The sequence below is a fragment of the Cryptomeria japonica genome, chromosome 10 (genome assembly GCF_030272615.1).
Source record: "Cryptomeria japonica chromosome 10, Sugi_1.0, whole genome shotgun sequence".
Classification (NCBI taxonomy): Eukaryota; Viridiplantae; Streptophyta; class Pinopsida; order Cupressales; family Cupressaceae; genus Cryptomeria; species Cryptomeria japonica.
Window position 1 is genome coordinate 96,536,012 of NC_081414.1, and position 14,354 is coordinate 96,550,365.

The following is a 14,354-nucleotide window of genomic DNA, read 5'->3' on the forward strand; positions in this document are numbered from 1 at the left end:
ATATGGAAAAGCGTAGTGCTATAGGAGAAGACTTTGCTAAAGTCATCCATGATCTCCATGAAGAGGTGAAGATGAATATCGAAGGGCACAATCAACAGTACAAGCAGCATGCTGATAAGAAGCAGAGGGAACTTCTTTTTTAGGCTGGAGACCTTGTCTTGGCTCACCTTAGAAAGGAGAGGTTTCCTACTGGTGTTTACCACAAACTCCAAATGAAGAAAGTTGGCCCTTGTAGAGTTCTCAGAAAATTTTCTGCCAATGCATATGAAATAGCTCTGCCTTCAGATTTGGGCATATCTTCTATCTTTAATATGGCGGAACTATATCCTTACAAAGGAGATGGTGATGAAGATGTAGTAGAGGTTGAGTCACCTTTCATCCAGGAGCAGTAGGGAACCACATCCATTCCATTGAAAATAGAGTGCATTCTTGATAGACAGTTATTAAACAAGACCCAAAAACGAGAATTTTTCAAGTATCTGGTCAAGTGGCAACATCACCCTTTGGAGGATTCTTCTTGGCTTACTAAACCAGAGATCGCTAAGCTGGGTCATACTGTTGCAGATTTCATGAGCAGGAGCTCATGACTTCTTTTTCGGCTTGGGGAGTCTGATGCAGAGGCATCTCCCTCCCTCTCTTTTCTTCAGTATTTCTTCTCTCAATTTTGGTTTGCTTCTTTAGTTTTGTTTTGGTTGAATAATCAGGCTTTGTGCCTCCTATATTGGTATGTAATAAACTTACTATTGGATGTGTGTGTAAGTTACAGAATTTGTAATCAACTTCCTGTCACTATGTGTAAGCTACAAACTTCCTGCCACAACAGAGACAGGAAAACATACAGACCAACAGAAGCTAAGTCGACCCGATTGTTGCAAGGTGAAGGTTGGTAGCTAATGGGTTATTAACCGACTACTTGACCTATATAAGAGGGGACTGCTTGGTTTTCGGGGGTTGGTTGGTCAAAGTACAATTGAGGATCGAACAAAAAGAGAAGCTCGACAAGGGAATGCGAGAGATAGGCCGATTTGGTGTGTAGAAAGAAAGGTCAAGGTGAAGTTTGAATGTTTTGAAGTGTGATGTAGGCATTGCAGGTTGGTTCCTTTAGGGGATCGAAGAACTTTTGTAATGTGTGAATGGTGCAGAGTTGATATTGATTCTGTGCATTGTTTGTCTGTTTTGTATGAAACCCGAATTCTGTTTCCTGTCTCGATTGGTGTAAGATTGTTGGTTTGATTAGTCTCTGTTTATAACCTGAACTTACTATCATTATTTCCTCTTGTTCTATCATTTGTAAGTTCCTGTAAATTCTGTTGTTAGCAAGGCTGCCATTAGAAGCATTATGCTTTTCTTTGTGGTTTTTGTAAACATGTAAAATTCATCTCATCTTCACAATTCGCTCCACATCGTCATTAGTTACTAAAATAAATAAATAAAATTCATTTCCATTTCTTAATTAAAGTAAATAAATTAAATCTACCTCCCACCCCATTATTAAATTAATTTACTTTCACCCACTTAAATAAATTATTAAAGAAAATTTAAATAAAATTTTCTTTCCAACATTCTGATGAACAGTCCTCACCATCTATCCATAATAATTATATTAAATCAAAAAGGGCTTCCATTGCACATGATTGAGTGTCCCAAGAGCCTTTCATTTAACCGCCACCATCCATCCATCATTTAATTCACTTCTTCACTCAAGCACACCTATAAATAAAGCCCTCAAATCCTTCATCACTCCTCACACTCATACACAAGACATTCATGTACATCAATCATCAAGGCTAGACACATCCACATCAGGCATACAGATACAGGCACATGTTCCAAGATCTTGAAGACTCCAAAGAGAAATTACATCATTCATATCCATGAGCAAATCCACTTAACAAAAGAGATCTTTTACTTGGTAAGTGAAGGTAATAATTATTTTGTTTGGTTTTCTTTATGCTCAACTTGAAGGTATTGTTGTTTGATTTAGAATAAGGGTTTAATATGGCTTTAGTCTCTTGCACTTTGTTCGAGATCTAACATCATATATTCTGGCATATTGGGTGGGACCACCTTTGTCCTAGTCTAATCTTAGTTTTGTAGGAATTTGATAGCTTGATTTAGCAAGTTTTTTTGTTGTCAAATTTGGATATATATTGCCATAAATTTTTCTTAGGTGCATCTTGAAGGAAGAAAGACCTCACCATTGAGTTTAGAAAGCTCCAAAACCTATAAATCAATATAAAACTCGACAAGTTTTGCTATAAAAAACATTTGGCAATTTTAAGAGAGTTTGTCAACAACTGTGTATGATTTTTTACTTGAGTCATGATCTTAACAACTCAGTTTTTAGCGACTTTATATGCACTCAACCTTTTATATTTCTGCCACCTTCAAATTTTATACAATTGATATGATTCATCTTTATTATCAGTGTTGGTAAAAAACAATGAATGAGATTGAGGGAAAGTGGCATGCTTTGTCAGGTTGAGAGCATTGAACTGTATTAGTAAACAAATGCTAAGAATAGAAAGTAGTTATAGTCTAAAAATAGGTGACAATTACAACAACCTCTTAAAAGACTAACTATTACTAACTAAAAGTCTAAATAATGTGTAAGCATACACTTTATTATATTATTATTCTAATACATGAGATGTGCGGGCTGTTTGTGAATAATGTTTTTCTTATCAAATATACAGGCTAGATAAGCTTTTTTTTAAGTTTAGGTAGTAGCATAGCATCAAGAGTGGCGTTCAATAAGATGGAATACCTTTTCTTCAGTTTTGTCCTACTGGAAATAATGTAGAATTATAACTTTACCAAGATCAATATTGAGCCCGAGTTCCTTGAAATTGGAATTTATCTGGCCTTCATTTTTTCATGCTCTTATTATCCCCTTTTTTTCAGTTTATTGTCTGTGGACCTTATAAAAATAAACAAACACATCCAAACAAACCTTTAGTTGTATCTATCTTCTAGATGGGTGCCTTCTAGTTCCCCAGAAAAAGGATAAAATGAAAGCAAAGTATAATTAAAAAAAAGGGGTTGATCTGATATCCTCAGATGTATTATATGTGATATTGCGGATGAAATTGACTCACACCTTCACTAGCCCTCTGCGTTCAAGTTATGGGGGAAGTTAATGGACAAATTTAAAATATCTTGGGTGATGCTTATGTTTTTTGTCATTATTGACTCAATGGAAAACTCCATAAGGCCATTCTTTGCTTATGGGATTTGATCCCAGCTGTGCTAGTCTAAAGTAAATGTCTCTCAAGGAACAAGAGGATCTTCAGAAAAATTTGAGTTTGAAGCTCACCTTGTAAAATTTATTAAGTGTACTTTCCCCAAATTCTTCTCAGGAAATCAAAATTTTAAATTCATGGGAGCCATCAGATTTGTTTTAGACAAATGTTGGTTTGGCCCCAAACGAAATAAAATCACTGATGAGCGTGCTAAGGATCCTTTTTAGACCAAGTTTGTTCATGGTTCTCGATTTTGATGGCAGCGGCATGGGTAATACTGCCCCAGCTGCCTGTGGGTGGATCTTGGGAGATGATCATGGCTCTCCCACTGATCTTGGAGCTGATGCAGAAGCTGTTGTGAGGGGTATATTGCGTTCCCTTAGTCTGTCTCCCCATGTTGTCAATGTGGAAGGTGATTCTCATCTTATTATTCCTGCTTTGCAGACTAAGATGGTTAAGGATTGGGTCCTTTATTTCAAGATTGCTTTAGTGTGTGCGGCTCTTAGGTTGTTTTTGTTGAGTTTTGATCAGTTTTAAATGAGCAGGTATTTTAAAATTTATTAGTCCTTTGATCAGAGTCAGATATCAATGGATGACAGCAATTAAGTCTGAAGAACAATATCTGAATGTGGATGTTTCCAATTTGCTGTGAATAACCTGGACTGCATATATACATTGATGTCCTCCGTAGGATATCAACCTGCAGTAATAGATATATGATCTGATGCAATGTATGGATGTCGAACTGTATGTTCAATCTGCTTGCTATGTGAGTTCGCACAGCCGTTGGTCTCCTTTGTGAAAGACTCTGGATATATATATTGGGCTGTGTGTATATTCTCAATCTGCCAGAACGTGATATGCGGTTCTGTTGATATCTATGTGAAATCTATATTTCGATTTGCTATCTATCTTTGTTGAACAATCTGAAGTTGACTGAATTTGAACTGCAGTATATATGTATACCCGATATGCTGTAATTGTTTCTTATCTATCTGATTGCCAACCATGATATACTATATTCGTTTACAGTCGTCTATCACCAATCTGATAGCCACGGTCTATGATTCGTCTCTCTGTTCGATTCGGTCTGACAACAGTTGTTTTGCACGATATATTGTTAGCTGTGATATGATAACGACCAGATATTATTCACCGTGTATGTGTTCTATATTCTGTTTGACCTGAGAGTTGTCCACGATATATAAGTGACGAGGGGGTGACTCTTTCCAAGAGTCGCCACCCTAGGTAAATGCACGAAGGATAGTGACTTTCACATAAGTTGCTTACTAACTAATGTTTGACTAATGCCCGGTCTAATGTCTAATTGGATAATTAAGACAATATATGATATGCAAAATACATCGATTATAATATAAGCATGTTTGCATATTGAACAAGACAAGAATTAAATAGATAATCATAATACAAAGAAAATGTGTAAGGCCGATAGGCCATTCACACATTTGGATTGGCTAGAAGGAGACCGACTAACGCTATATTATCAACACTCCCTCTTAGCTAGGGAGGAACCCTTCTACAAGTTACATCACCTCATTGAAGTGATTGACCGCAATGGCTACATCCATATGTGGAAAGGAAAGATATCACCTTACTGTGATATCCATCCATCATGACTCATCCATAGATATCACCTCACGTGATATCAACCATTCTGGCATATCCATAGATATCATCTCATGTGATATCCACCATTATGGCTTATCCATAGATATCACCTCATGTGATATCAACCATTATGGCTTATCCATAGATATCACATCACTTGATATCCACCATTATGGTTTATACATAGATATCACCTCACGTGATATCAATCATTTCTGGTATATCCATAGACATCACCTCACGTGACATCCACCATTATGGTTTATACATAGATATCACCTCACGTGATATCAACCATTATTGTGAGATCGTCACCTCACAATAATGGTGAGATGTACAAGTGTTCATCATTGTGAGATTGTCACCTCTCAATGATATTCACCATGGCTCATCCAGAGGGTAAACACACAAGTACAATAAAATCATCACGGACTCTTTCACGTGATGTTTGTCATGGCGTCACACACATGACATCCACCATGAACCATATCAGAGGGTGTAGATAAGGGCTTTCACTTTAAGTCTCTCTCAAAGATAAATGCAATAACAAGAGTTAACACTTTAAACATCTTATAAAGAGAAGAATACATTAGTACAAAAAATATAAACAAATCAATGATGCTGAGACTCAATCTCAGCTAGGGCTTCATTTTCCACCATACCAAGTTTACCTCGAAAGTACACAAACTTTATTCCGAAGAGAGGCTTGGTGAGAATGTCTGTCGTCTGCTCATTAGTACTAATGCATCTTAACTGAAGAACATACCTTTCCATCATGTCTCTAACATAGTGATACTTTATCTCCACATGCTTTGACTTTACCATGAAATACAAGGTTGGAGTCTGCATCACTCTTAGTGTATGTCAAGCTCACCAAGTATTCATCTATTCAGGAATATCATGACTTAGGAGTCAGCATAAAGGCCTTCCAGCTTACATACACGGGGCTCCATCTCATGAATCATAGTCCTTTGACTGATCACTATAGAAACCATCTTGACATGGTCCACTCCCTCTGAACCATTATGACCAAGATCCTTGGATATCAATTGAGGCACATCCTCTTAGATGCTCCCTCTGTCACAGAAGCATCCCTTGCTCACATGGTCCCAATCATGGAAGATATCTTGCTTCAGGAGACTCTTATCATTTGGTATGATCCTCATACGACTGGAAGTGCTCAATCAAAAACCACCATGGATCTACTGTCATAAGATTGATCCCTAGGCAGGAATATGACCATCCTGAGATTTAGAACAAAATGTCCTTGCAGTTGCTCCCTCTCACTGGAAGAGCCTTCTTGTCTCAACTTGCTTTGTAACCCTAGATGCTATCATCACCTGCACAAATGGCTTTCACAAGTGAACTGTTGCACTTCTGCAGGTAAATATTTGTTTTAAAAAAATGGAAATGCAAAATCTCAGAATCTTCACTAAAGTCCTTTGTATATTCCTCCTAAATTTCAATCTCTTCATCACATATAGAACTTCAAAAAATTTTATAACCTGAAAAGCAACAGGCTGTGATTCTAAAGATGGCCTGTATGTAAGGGACAAGTTTCTCATAGTAAATTGAAGAAATTTAAACAACAAGGTATCCAAATGCAGCTTGTCGTAAGCGGACATCTGCTGATAATGTTGTTTCACAAATAACACGCATAATGTAATGAATTAATAACTAATATGAAATTCATGAATATTATTCAACCATAAATAAAAAACTTATCTTTTTCAAATCAGAATATGAATCCATCTGAATCCTTTTGTGGAAGAGTCTCACCAACATCCGCAATGGAAGCTTGAGGCATATTCTTGGTTGGACATTTCATTGCGTGGTGACCATATTTGTCACATCTAAAGCATTGGATTTCTGAAATATCCTTCCTTCTTTTGAATGTAGCAGCATCATTGGATTCCTTATCTTTCTTCGTTTTGAAATGTTCTTTCTTACCTTTCTTCTTTGAGGAGTGCGAGACAAGAGCATAAATATCTTCATTTGTGGAGCTTTGGCCAATGCCTCTTGAAGCCAATCTTGACTCTTCTTGAATGCAGTTTGTCTTCAATCGATCAAACTTAGGGAGTTTTGATCTTGTGCTTATCCCTTGAATAAATGACTCCCATGATGAAGGAAGACCATTTAGAGCCAACATGGTTAATTCTTTGCTATCTATAGTGTGTCCAATGGTAGAGAGTTGATCTCTCAATTCGGTAATCCTCATGAAGAAAGACATGATGGATTCTCCTTTCGTTATCTTGATGTGGTGAAGCTGTTGTTTTAGTGCGAGAGCTCGATTCGTGTTGTTGATCTCAAACATCTCCTCTAATGTTTTGAACATGTCATGCCTTCGTCATCTTGGAGATGATTGGCACAATGTGATCTTTCACGGAGTCAACCAACATTTTCATTGCTTTGTTGTTCTTTCTCTTCCAAGATGATTGGCACAATGTGATCTTTCACGGAGTCAACCAACATTTTCATTGCTTTGTTGTTCTTTCTCTTCCATTGAAGCTTCTTATCCTCTTCCTTTGGTTCCGGTACCGCATCCTTCATGAATTTGTCTAATTCGTTTCCCTCCAAAGCAAGTATGATTCTAAAGAATCTAAACTTCCAAGATACGAAGTTTGATGCTCCCTCAAGTCTGTCTTCAACTCTAATTCCGTTCACCATCTTGACATTTGGTAGAAGTAGTCAAATTTAGAAGACAATAGTGGAGGGTAACCTTGCTCTTATAAATCTGATCTGATCTTTCCTTAAACCTGCTCTGATACCACGTTGAGTTTTGATCAGTTTTAAATGAGCAGGTATTTTAAAATTTATTAGTCCTTTGATCACAGTCAGATATCAATGGATGACAGCAATTAAGTCTGAAGAACAATATCTGAATGTGGATGTTTCCAATTTGCTGTGAATAATCTGGACTGCATATATATATATTGATGTCCTCTGTAGGATATCAACCTGCAGTAATAGATATACGATCTGATGCAATGTCTGGATGTCGAACTGTATGTTCAATCTGCTTGCTATGTGAGTTTGCACAGCTGTCGATCTCCTTTGTGAAAGACTTTGGACATATATATCGGGCTGTGTGTATATTCTCAATCTGCCAGATGTGATATGCGGTTCTGTTGATATCTATGTGCAATCTATATTTCGATTTGCTATCTATCTTTGTTGAACAATCTGAAGTTGACTGAATTCAAACTGCAGTATATATGTATACCCAATATGCTGTAATTGTTTCTTATCTATCTGATTGCCAACCATGATATACTATATTCATTTACAGTCGTCTATCACCAATCTGATTGTCACAGTCTATGATTCGTCTCTCTGTTCGATTCGGTCTGACAACAGTTGTTTTGCATGATATATTGTTAGCTGTGATATTATAGCGACCAGATATTATTCACCGTGTATGTGTTCTATATTATGTTCGACCTGAGAGCTGTACATGATATATAAGTGACGAGGGGGTGACTCTTTCCAAGAGTTGCCATCCTACGTAAATGCACGAGGGATAGCGACTTTCACATAAGTCGCTTACTAACTAACGTTTGACCAATGCCCGGTCGAATGTCTAATTGGATAATTAAGACAATATACGATATGCAAAATACATTGATTATAATATAAGCATGTTTGCATATTGAGCAAGGCAAGAATTTAATAGATAATCATAATACAAAGAAAATGTGTAAGGCCGATTGGCCATTCACACATTTGGATTGGCTAGAAGGAGACCGACTGACACTATATTATCAACAGCTTTCCACCATGTTAAGTATTTGGCCAACAAACTGGCAGATTGGCTGGCTAACTGGTCTCTTAACAATTGATTTCAGGAAGAGAAAAGTTCCTTGGAGACGAGATCCAGCAATGAATGGAGTTTAGTAGATTATTCGAATTGATTCAAGACGATGTGGCCTAATTTTCTGCTGGTCTGTTTTGTGGATGTTTATCGTCAATTTACTTTATTCTTATATGTTTAATTGTCCTTGTTGCACCTTATTCTGCAATTGATTGTGCACAAGGGTATACACAATTTATGATCTCACGATCTGTAGCAAAGCTGCCTCCTCTTTGTTGCTGATTATCAAAAAAAGTTTCTATTTTATTATAAAATAAAGTTACATTCGCTTTTTTCAGATGTAATGCTTTTACAAGGGGAATCGGATGCCATTATCTGGTTCAAATAGGAATTGGCTGTTCATTTTTAAGCAATGATCTCAGTCAAAACATTTTTAGCTTACTTATTAGTTATGTGATTCATTTTGCAGATTCTACAACATTTATCAACTCTAGATTCTCCTTGGAATTGCCCACATGGTCGACCAACGATGCGACATTTATTTGATTTGGCAACACTAAATCAAACCTAGGTTTTGGTGAAGATTCTTTAAAAGAATATAATTTATGATTCGTTGTAATAGATGCAATTATATTGCATGCCATGTAAGTAAAATAAAATTAAGTGCATGCGGCTTAGTTGTTAGCCATAATTTAGTATGGTCACTCACCGATTGTATGTTTGATTCTGTTTGTATCTTAAAGTGGTAGGGTGCATGTGTTCAATTACTTTAATATTGGACGTTACTAAAAGTGTTAGATTGGCTGTATATTGATATCAAAAGGAATTTAATTGATATATAATATGATTTCCACTGAAAAAAGATTATATGCGATTTCTGGTGCTGAGGGAAAGACGTATTAACGTCAAGTGTGTGATAATACATTAGATAAAGATAAAAAATATTTCGAGTTTTGTCAGGATGCTAAGAATGAATGAAATTGAACCTTTAAAGATTTTCTAAATGGCATTGCAAAGCGTTGCATTGAGGTAGGGCAGTGGTACAGCCCAAATTTAGAGTATTCACAATTCTACGTACTATATTGGAAGATATAGTCGAATGTTTGAATCGTTGGGTTTAGCTACACAGGTTCTTTAGTCAATCTCACAAACTGCTACATTTTTTGTTGCCACAAATTTATCAGCACGTCTTTTTCTTGAATTTATTGTTTTCTGTATTCATCGCCAAAAAAATGTATGAATATGCCATTATAGTATGTTATTTTCTGGAAATATACAGAAACCTGAGATTATTAATGCTCATAAGGTCCAAACTTGTGTTTTCCATTTATGATTAATGAAACATGTTGGAACCTTAAATTTAGAGTAAAATTCTTTTCTTTATTTGAATCAAAGTAATAAATTTACATAGAAATAGGCAACCATAAGGTTATAGACAAAATAAATTTAAACTGATCATGTAGCCTGAACAAACCAAGAAACGTTAGAGGTAAGAAGGAAAGAATCCCAAAGCTATCATACAAACAAATTTGTTGACTAGGAATCAAAACTTGAACAATCAATGAGATTGCTAACAGCACATCAAATTTTAAACTGTAGGAATTGTAACTTGCATGAACTATATGGCAATCTTATACTGGTTGAACTTGTTATCATACTAAAATTGCAAAATTTGTTCCTTAGTTTGCTGGAGCTGCACTGTAACCTTACTATTCTTCTTGCATAACACTTGAAGGTGCGGAAAAAGAAAAACCACCTAAAAGAATATGTCAGAGTAAAGCCTTAAAATTTCGATCTCATGGTGAACATTGTTAGAAAATACAGCAGAACATCTATTTTGTCATATATGTTTTAAAATGACTAGTTTAGTAGAAATCGCAACCACATTATTCTTCATACCAAAACCCAAAATGGCTTCTTTCTAATTCAAATCATGATTAAAAATTGGAGAATTTTTTTTAAACATAGCAGACCATTGTTTTTTTCGCAACCAAACAATCCCATAATACATGTTTTAAGTTTTCAACACACTTACAAAATGGACAGTTATGATTCTAACAGATATAGTAATAGTCATCATTGGCATCTCGTGTACACTCATCTTAGCCTCCTTTTAGTTGGTGAAAATGAACATACAAATTTCTAACTTGTTTTTATCATGTTCTATCAAGTTGGGGTGATTATATGTTTATTTATTACACAACATAACTCAACTAGATGATGGGGACCACTTATAATAAATAGGTTTATTAGCTAGCCATTTACAAATGAAGAACATTTAACATCAATACCTTCTCAAAACTAGAAAAACTTATCCTTCCTCATTTTTTTAGTGAAAACATTTCCAAGTTGTTCATTGGCTGGTGTGTAAACTAGTTCAATTTCCTTATTGAGAACATGCTCATGAACAAAGTGATAGTGTACTTCAATAGGCTTTGTACAAGTATGAAGCTCTAGATTCTTAGACATCTTCAACACACTTTGGTTATTACAATATACAATTTTTGGATAAGGTTGTGTTGGAGTTTCTCAAGAAGTTGTACGAGATATTGATTCATAGGTTGCCACAATTGTCTTATACTCTACTTTAGCAGATGACAGCAAAATTATGTGGCTTCTTACAATTCCATGAGATAATATCATATCCAAGATTGAAGCAATAACCAAAGTTGATATTCTAGAGTCTATGCAACCTATCAAATTCGAATTTGAAAATTAGCAAGTTTGAAATCATCATTTTTCAAATACTCCAATCCAAAATTGTATTTTCCTTGAAGATATCTCAAAACTTGTTTTGCGACTAACCAATGACTATGTTTGGGATGAGACATGAATTGAGATGATTCAAAGTGCATAAGATATGTTTGGGTGAGTAGTAGTTAAGTAGACATAATCTTGTATCAAACTCCTATATAGGGTTTCACTAATTGATTTATTGTTGAGTCTTAAGTTAACATAGTTCTTGTCTCTGTTGGTGTTAATGAAGCTTTGCAGTATTGCATTTTGAGTCGTGAGAATTTCTTTGGTGTACTTCATTTGAGAGAAACTTTTCTCTAGGTTTTTGCCACTAATAAAATAATCTAAGATAAAACATCTCAAAATTGATCCTCATATCTTTTTTCACATCTCCTATAAGTGATTGTTTATTCCTAGTAATGAGCAAACCATCAACATACAACACAATAAATTTGTGATCAAAATTTGTTATGTCCCAAATTTTAGTAATATTGATTTGTGAATTTTAGCCAGTTTTTGAGTTGTTTTGAAGGCTCCCTCATGTTAGAAATCTAAACTTTGTAGAGTGCTCAAGGTTGGTCATCAACGACTTTGGTTTTTGGCAATGAGCTCAATCGGCTTTGGTGAGTCTAGTGATGCTTTCATAATTAGTTTTGGGTTTTTTGTGTGCCATTCAATCTTCTTCGAGGAGTAGTTTATTTTTAGGAAGTCATCCAGTTTGCTCCAATCATCATCTTAAGTCTTCAAAAACACGTTGGTATGACCAAATTTTGATTATGGTACAATTTCAGTGCTTTTTGCAACTTGGGTGAGTTATCAAGTTATTAATTAATATCACTAATGTTGTCTAATGTTGGGAAACAATAAATTGACAACTTTGTGTAATAGTTTGTTTTAAAGGTAAAAAAATGTGTTCTATGATGGACACCCAGGTTTGGGGGTTGTTGCACATCGAAAATAATATTAATTCATCTAAAAGTTCCTTTTGAGAAAAAAAATGTTACTTTGTTATTAAATTGGTTTTCTTCCTTTGATCAAGTTATAAAACTTAGACATTGAGCAATTATTTTGAAGGAGATTGGTGAATTTGATATTTTTATGCTACTAGAATGAACTTGAGTTCCTCCAAAGCTTCTTGATGGAAACCCTCTTGGAGTTACCAATTTCTAGGATGAAAACCCCCTGGTTGGTCTTTGTAATTTCATCTAGGAATTACATTTGTGCTACAATTTGGAGATTTATTTTGAGTTGTTGGAAGATCTTTGCAATTTTTTCAGATTTAATTTGATTTTATTTAGTTTTCAGTGTTGCTAGAGTTGAAGTAATAGTTGGGTGATTGGAGAAGTTGGGGTCGTACTTACCCTTTACTTGGCCATAACATCACTTGTGCATAGTTGAGGTAATTTATTCGATGTTTTTGGTATTCATGATGGATAACCCGAGTTTGTGTACGTTGTGTAGGTTTGAAGGTAGAAATTGAAGCTTTCATGGGTCATACTATTGCTAAGGAGTTGCAACATGTGTTGGAATGAGTTGCTATTCCTAAGGAGTTGCAATATGTGTTGGAATGGGTTGTGGGAATTGGAAAGTGAGTCATTTTAATCTCTTTTTATGTTAATTGAGTTGAAAACAAGGTGAAGAAAGATTGCAATATTAACTTCTTTATGTGATTAAGATTATTTTTAGAATCAACAATTAAAGTGCATTAAAGAGCTAAATAAAAATTAAATTGATATGCATAGGTAACGATTATATATTTCAAAAAGCAACAACAATTGAGTTTAATAAATGAAAATAAGTTATATGTTTTTTATTAAAAAACCAGCGTTAACTAGGGCACTAACCCTTCACATAGCCAAAAGACTATCAAAAATTTAAAAACAGCCCAAAGGTGGCAACAGACCAAGCAGGGGTACAAACCCCAAACTAACAAGTCAAACAACTAAACACCTGTCAAACGTGCAAAAACCCACCCCAACTCAAGAGCGGGGAGAAACACCCAAAACTTGGCATAGGGGAGGTTGGGAAAGGGAGGCAACTTTTCCCTTCCGCCTGCGACAAACAATCATCCAGGCAACGCTGTCATTAGGAACATTCAAAGAAAAATCAGGCGGGAGGGACCCCGCAGAAACACTGCCCGACTGCTGTTGCAGAACAACAACAGATTGCTAGGCAGGGAGGTTAGTTATATGTTAATTGACCTATAGGAGAGAATAAAAGAAATCAAAATGATTATTTTTCTCATTTAGGACTAAGCCTTATGTAGTTGGCACTTATTTTGGAGGTGCATTTTAAATTAAATAAAAATATTATCTTGGCCAAACACCCTTGATGCAAGCACCCACATTTGGGCAAGCAAATAAATTAATGTTAAGTTGTTGCTAGCTAACCTTGTTAAGGAGATTAAATAAACACTATTTTGTTGCTAGGCTGACCTCCTTAAAAGGACATGATTGCTTGGGTGAAGAGTCAATTAGAAGAGATCTTTGTGTGTCATTTTATCAAGTCTTCATTGAATATCATTTTGATTTTTAAGATAGATTTGAGTAGATAATAAGACCAGATCCAAGGAGGATGTGTGAAGGCTTTATGAGCTATGTATTTTAGACTACACGAACAAAAGAAAAAAGACGTGTGTGAGCATGTTTATGAGATTATATCAATCTCATCTTGAGGGTGATTTTGTGCAAGTTGTATGAGAGTTGTTTGTGGTGATTTAAAGAATATCTTGAGCAGATTTAGAAGCATTATTACAAAGAGATATAAGGTTAGAGCCTTATTGCGAAACAAATGAGTCTCTTACTAGATTGGTGTCCAATGATAAGGGGATTGGTGCCTATGAAACTTGTAAGGAGAAATATAAAAGCAATAATTTGTCATGGTTTTCTCCCACAAGGGTTTTCACATAAAATTTTGTGTGCATTTTGTGTTCTTTA

The 14,354-nt window shown here is 35.4% G+C and overlaps 1 protein-coding gene across 3 annotated transcripts in view; it reads left to right on the forward strand.

Moving 5' to 3' along the window:
- The window catches only part of LOC131052605 (DNA mismatch repair protein PMS1), a 249,098-nt gene extending 236,004 nt beyond the window's left edge, over nt 1–13,094 (forward strand). For 2 of the 3 annotated variants that reach the window (XM_057987193.2, XM_059212023.1), the window contains one exon: nt 9,152–9,636. In XM_057987193.2, the coding sequence (XP_057843176.2) occupies nt 9,152–9,253 (102 nt within the window). In that variant the 3' untranslated portion in view covers nt 9,254–9,636. Of the gene's footprint in view, nt 1–9,151; nt 9,637–12,879 lie in introns of those variants that run through there. The other variant, XM_057987197.2, reaches the window with a different exon arrangement.
- The last annotated feature ends 1,260 nt before the right edge of the window (nt 13,095–14,354 follow it).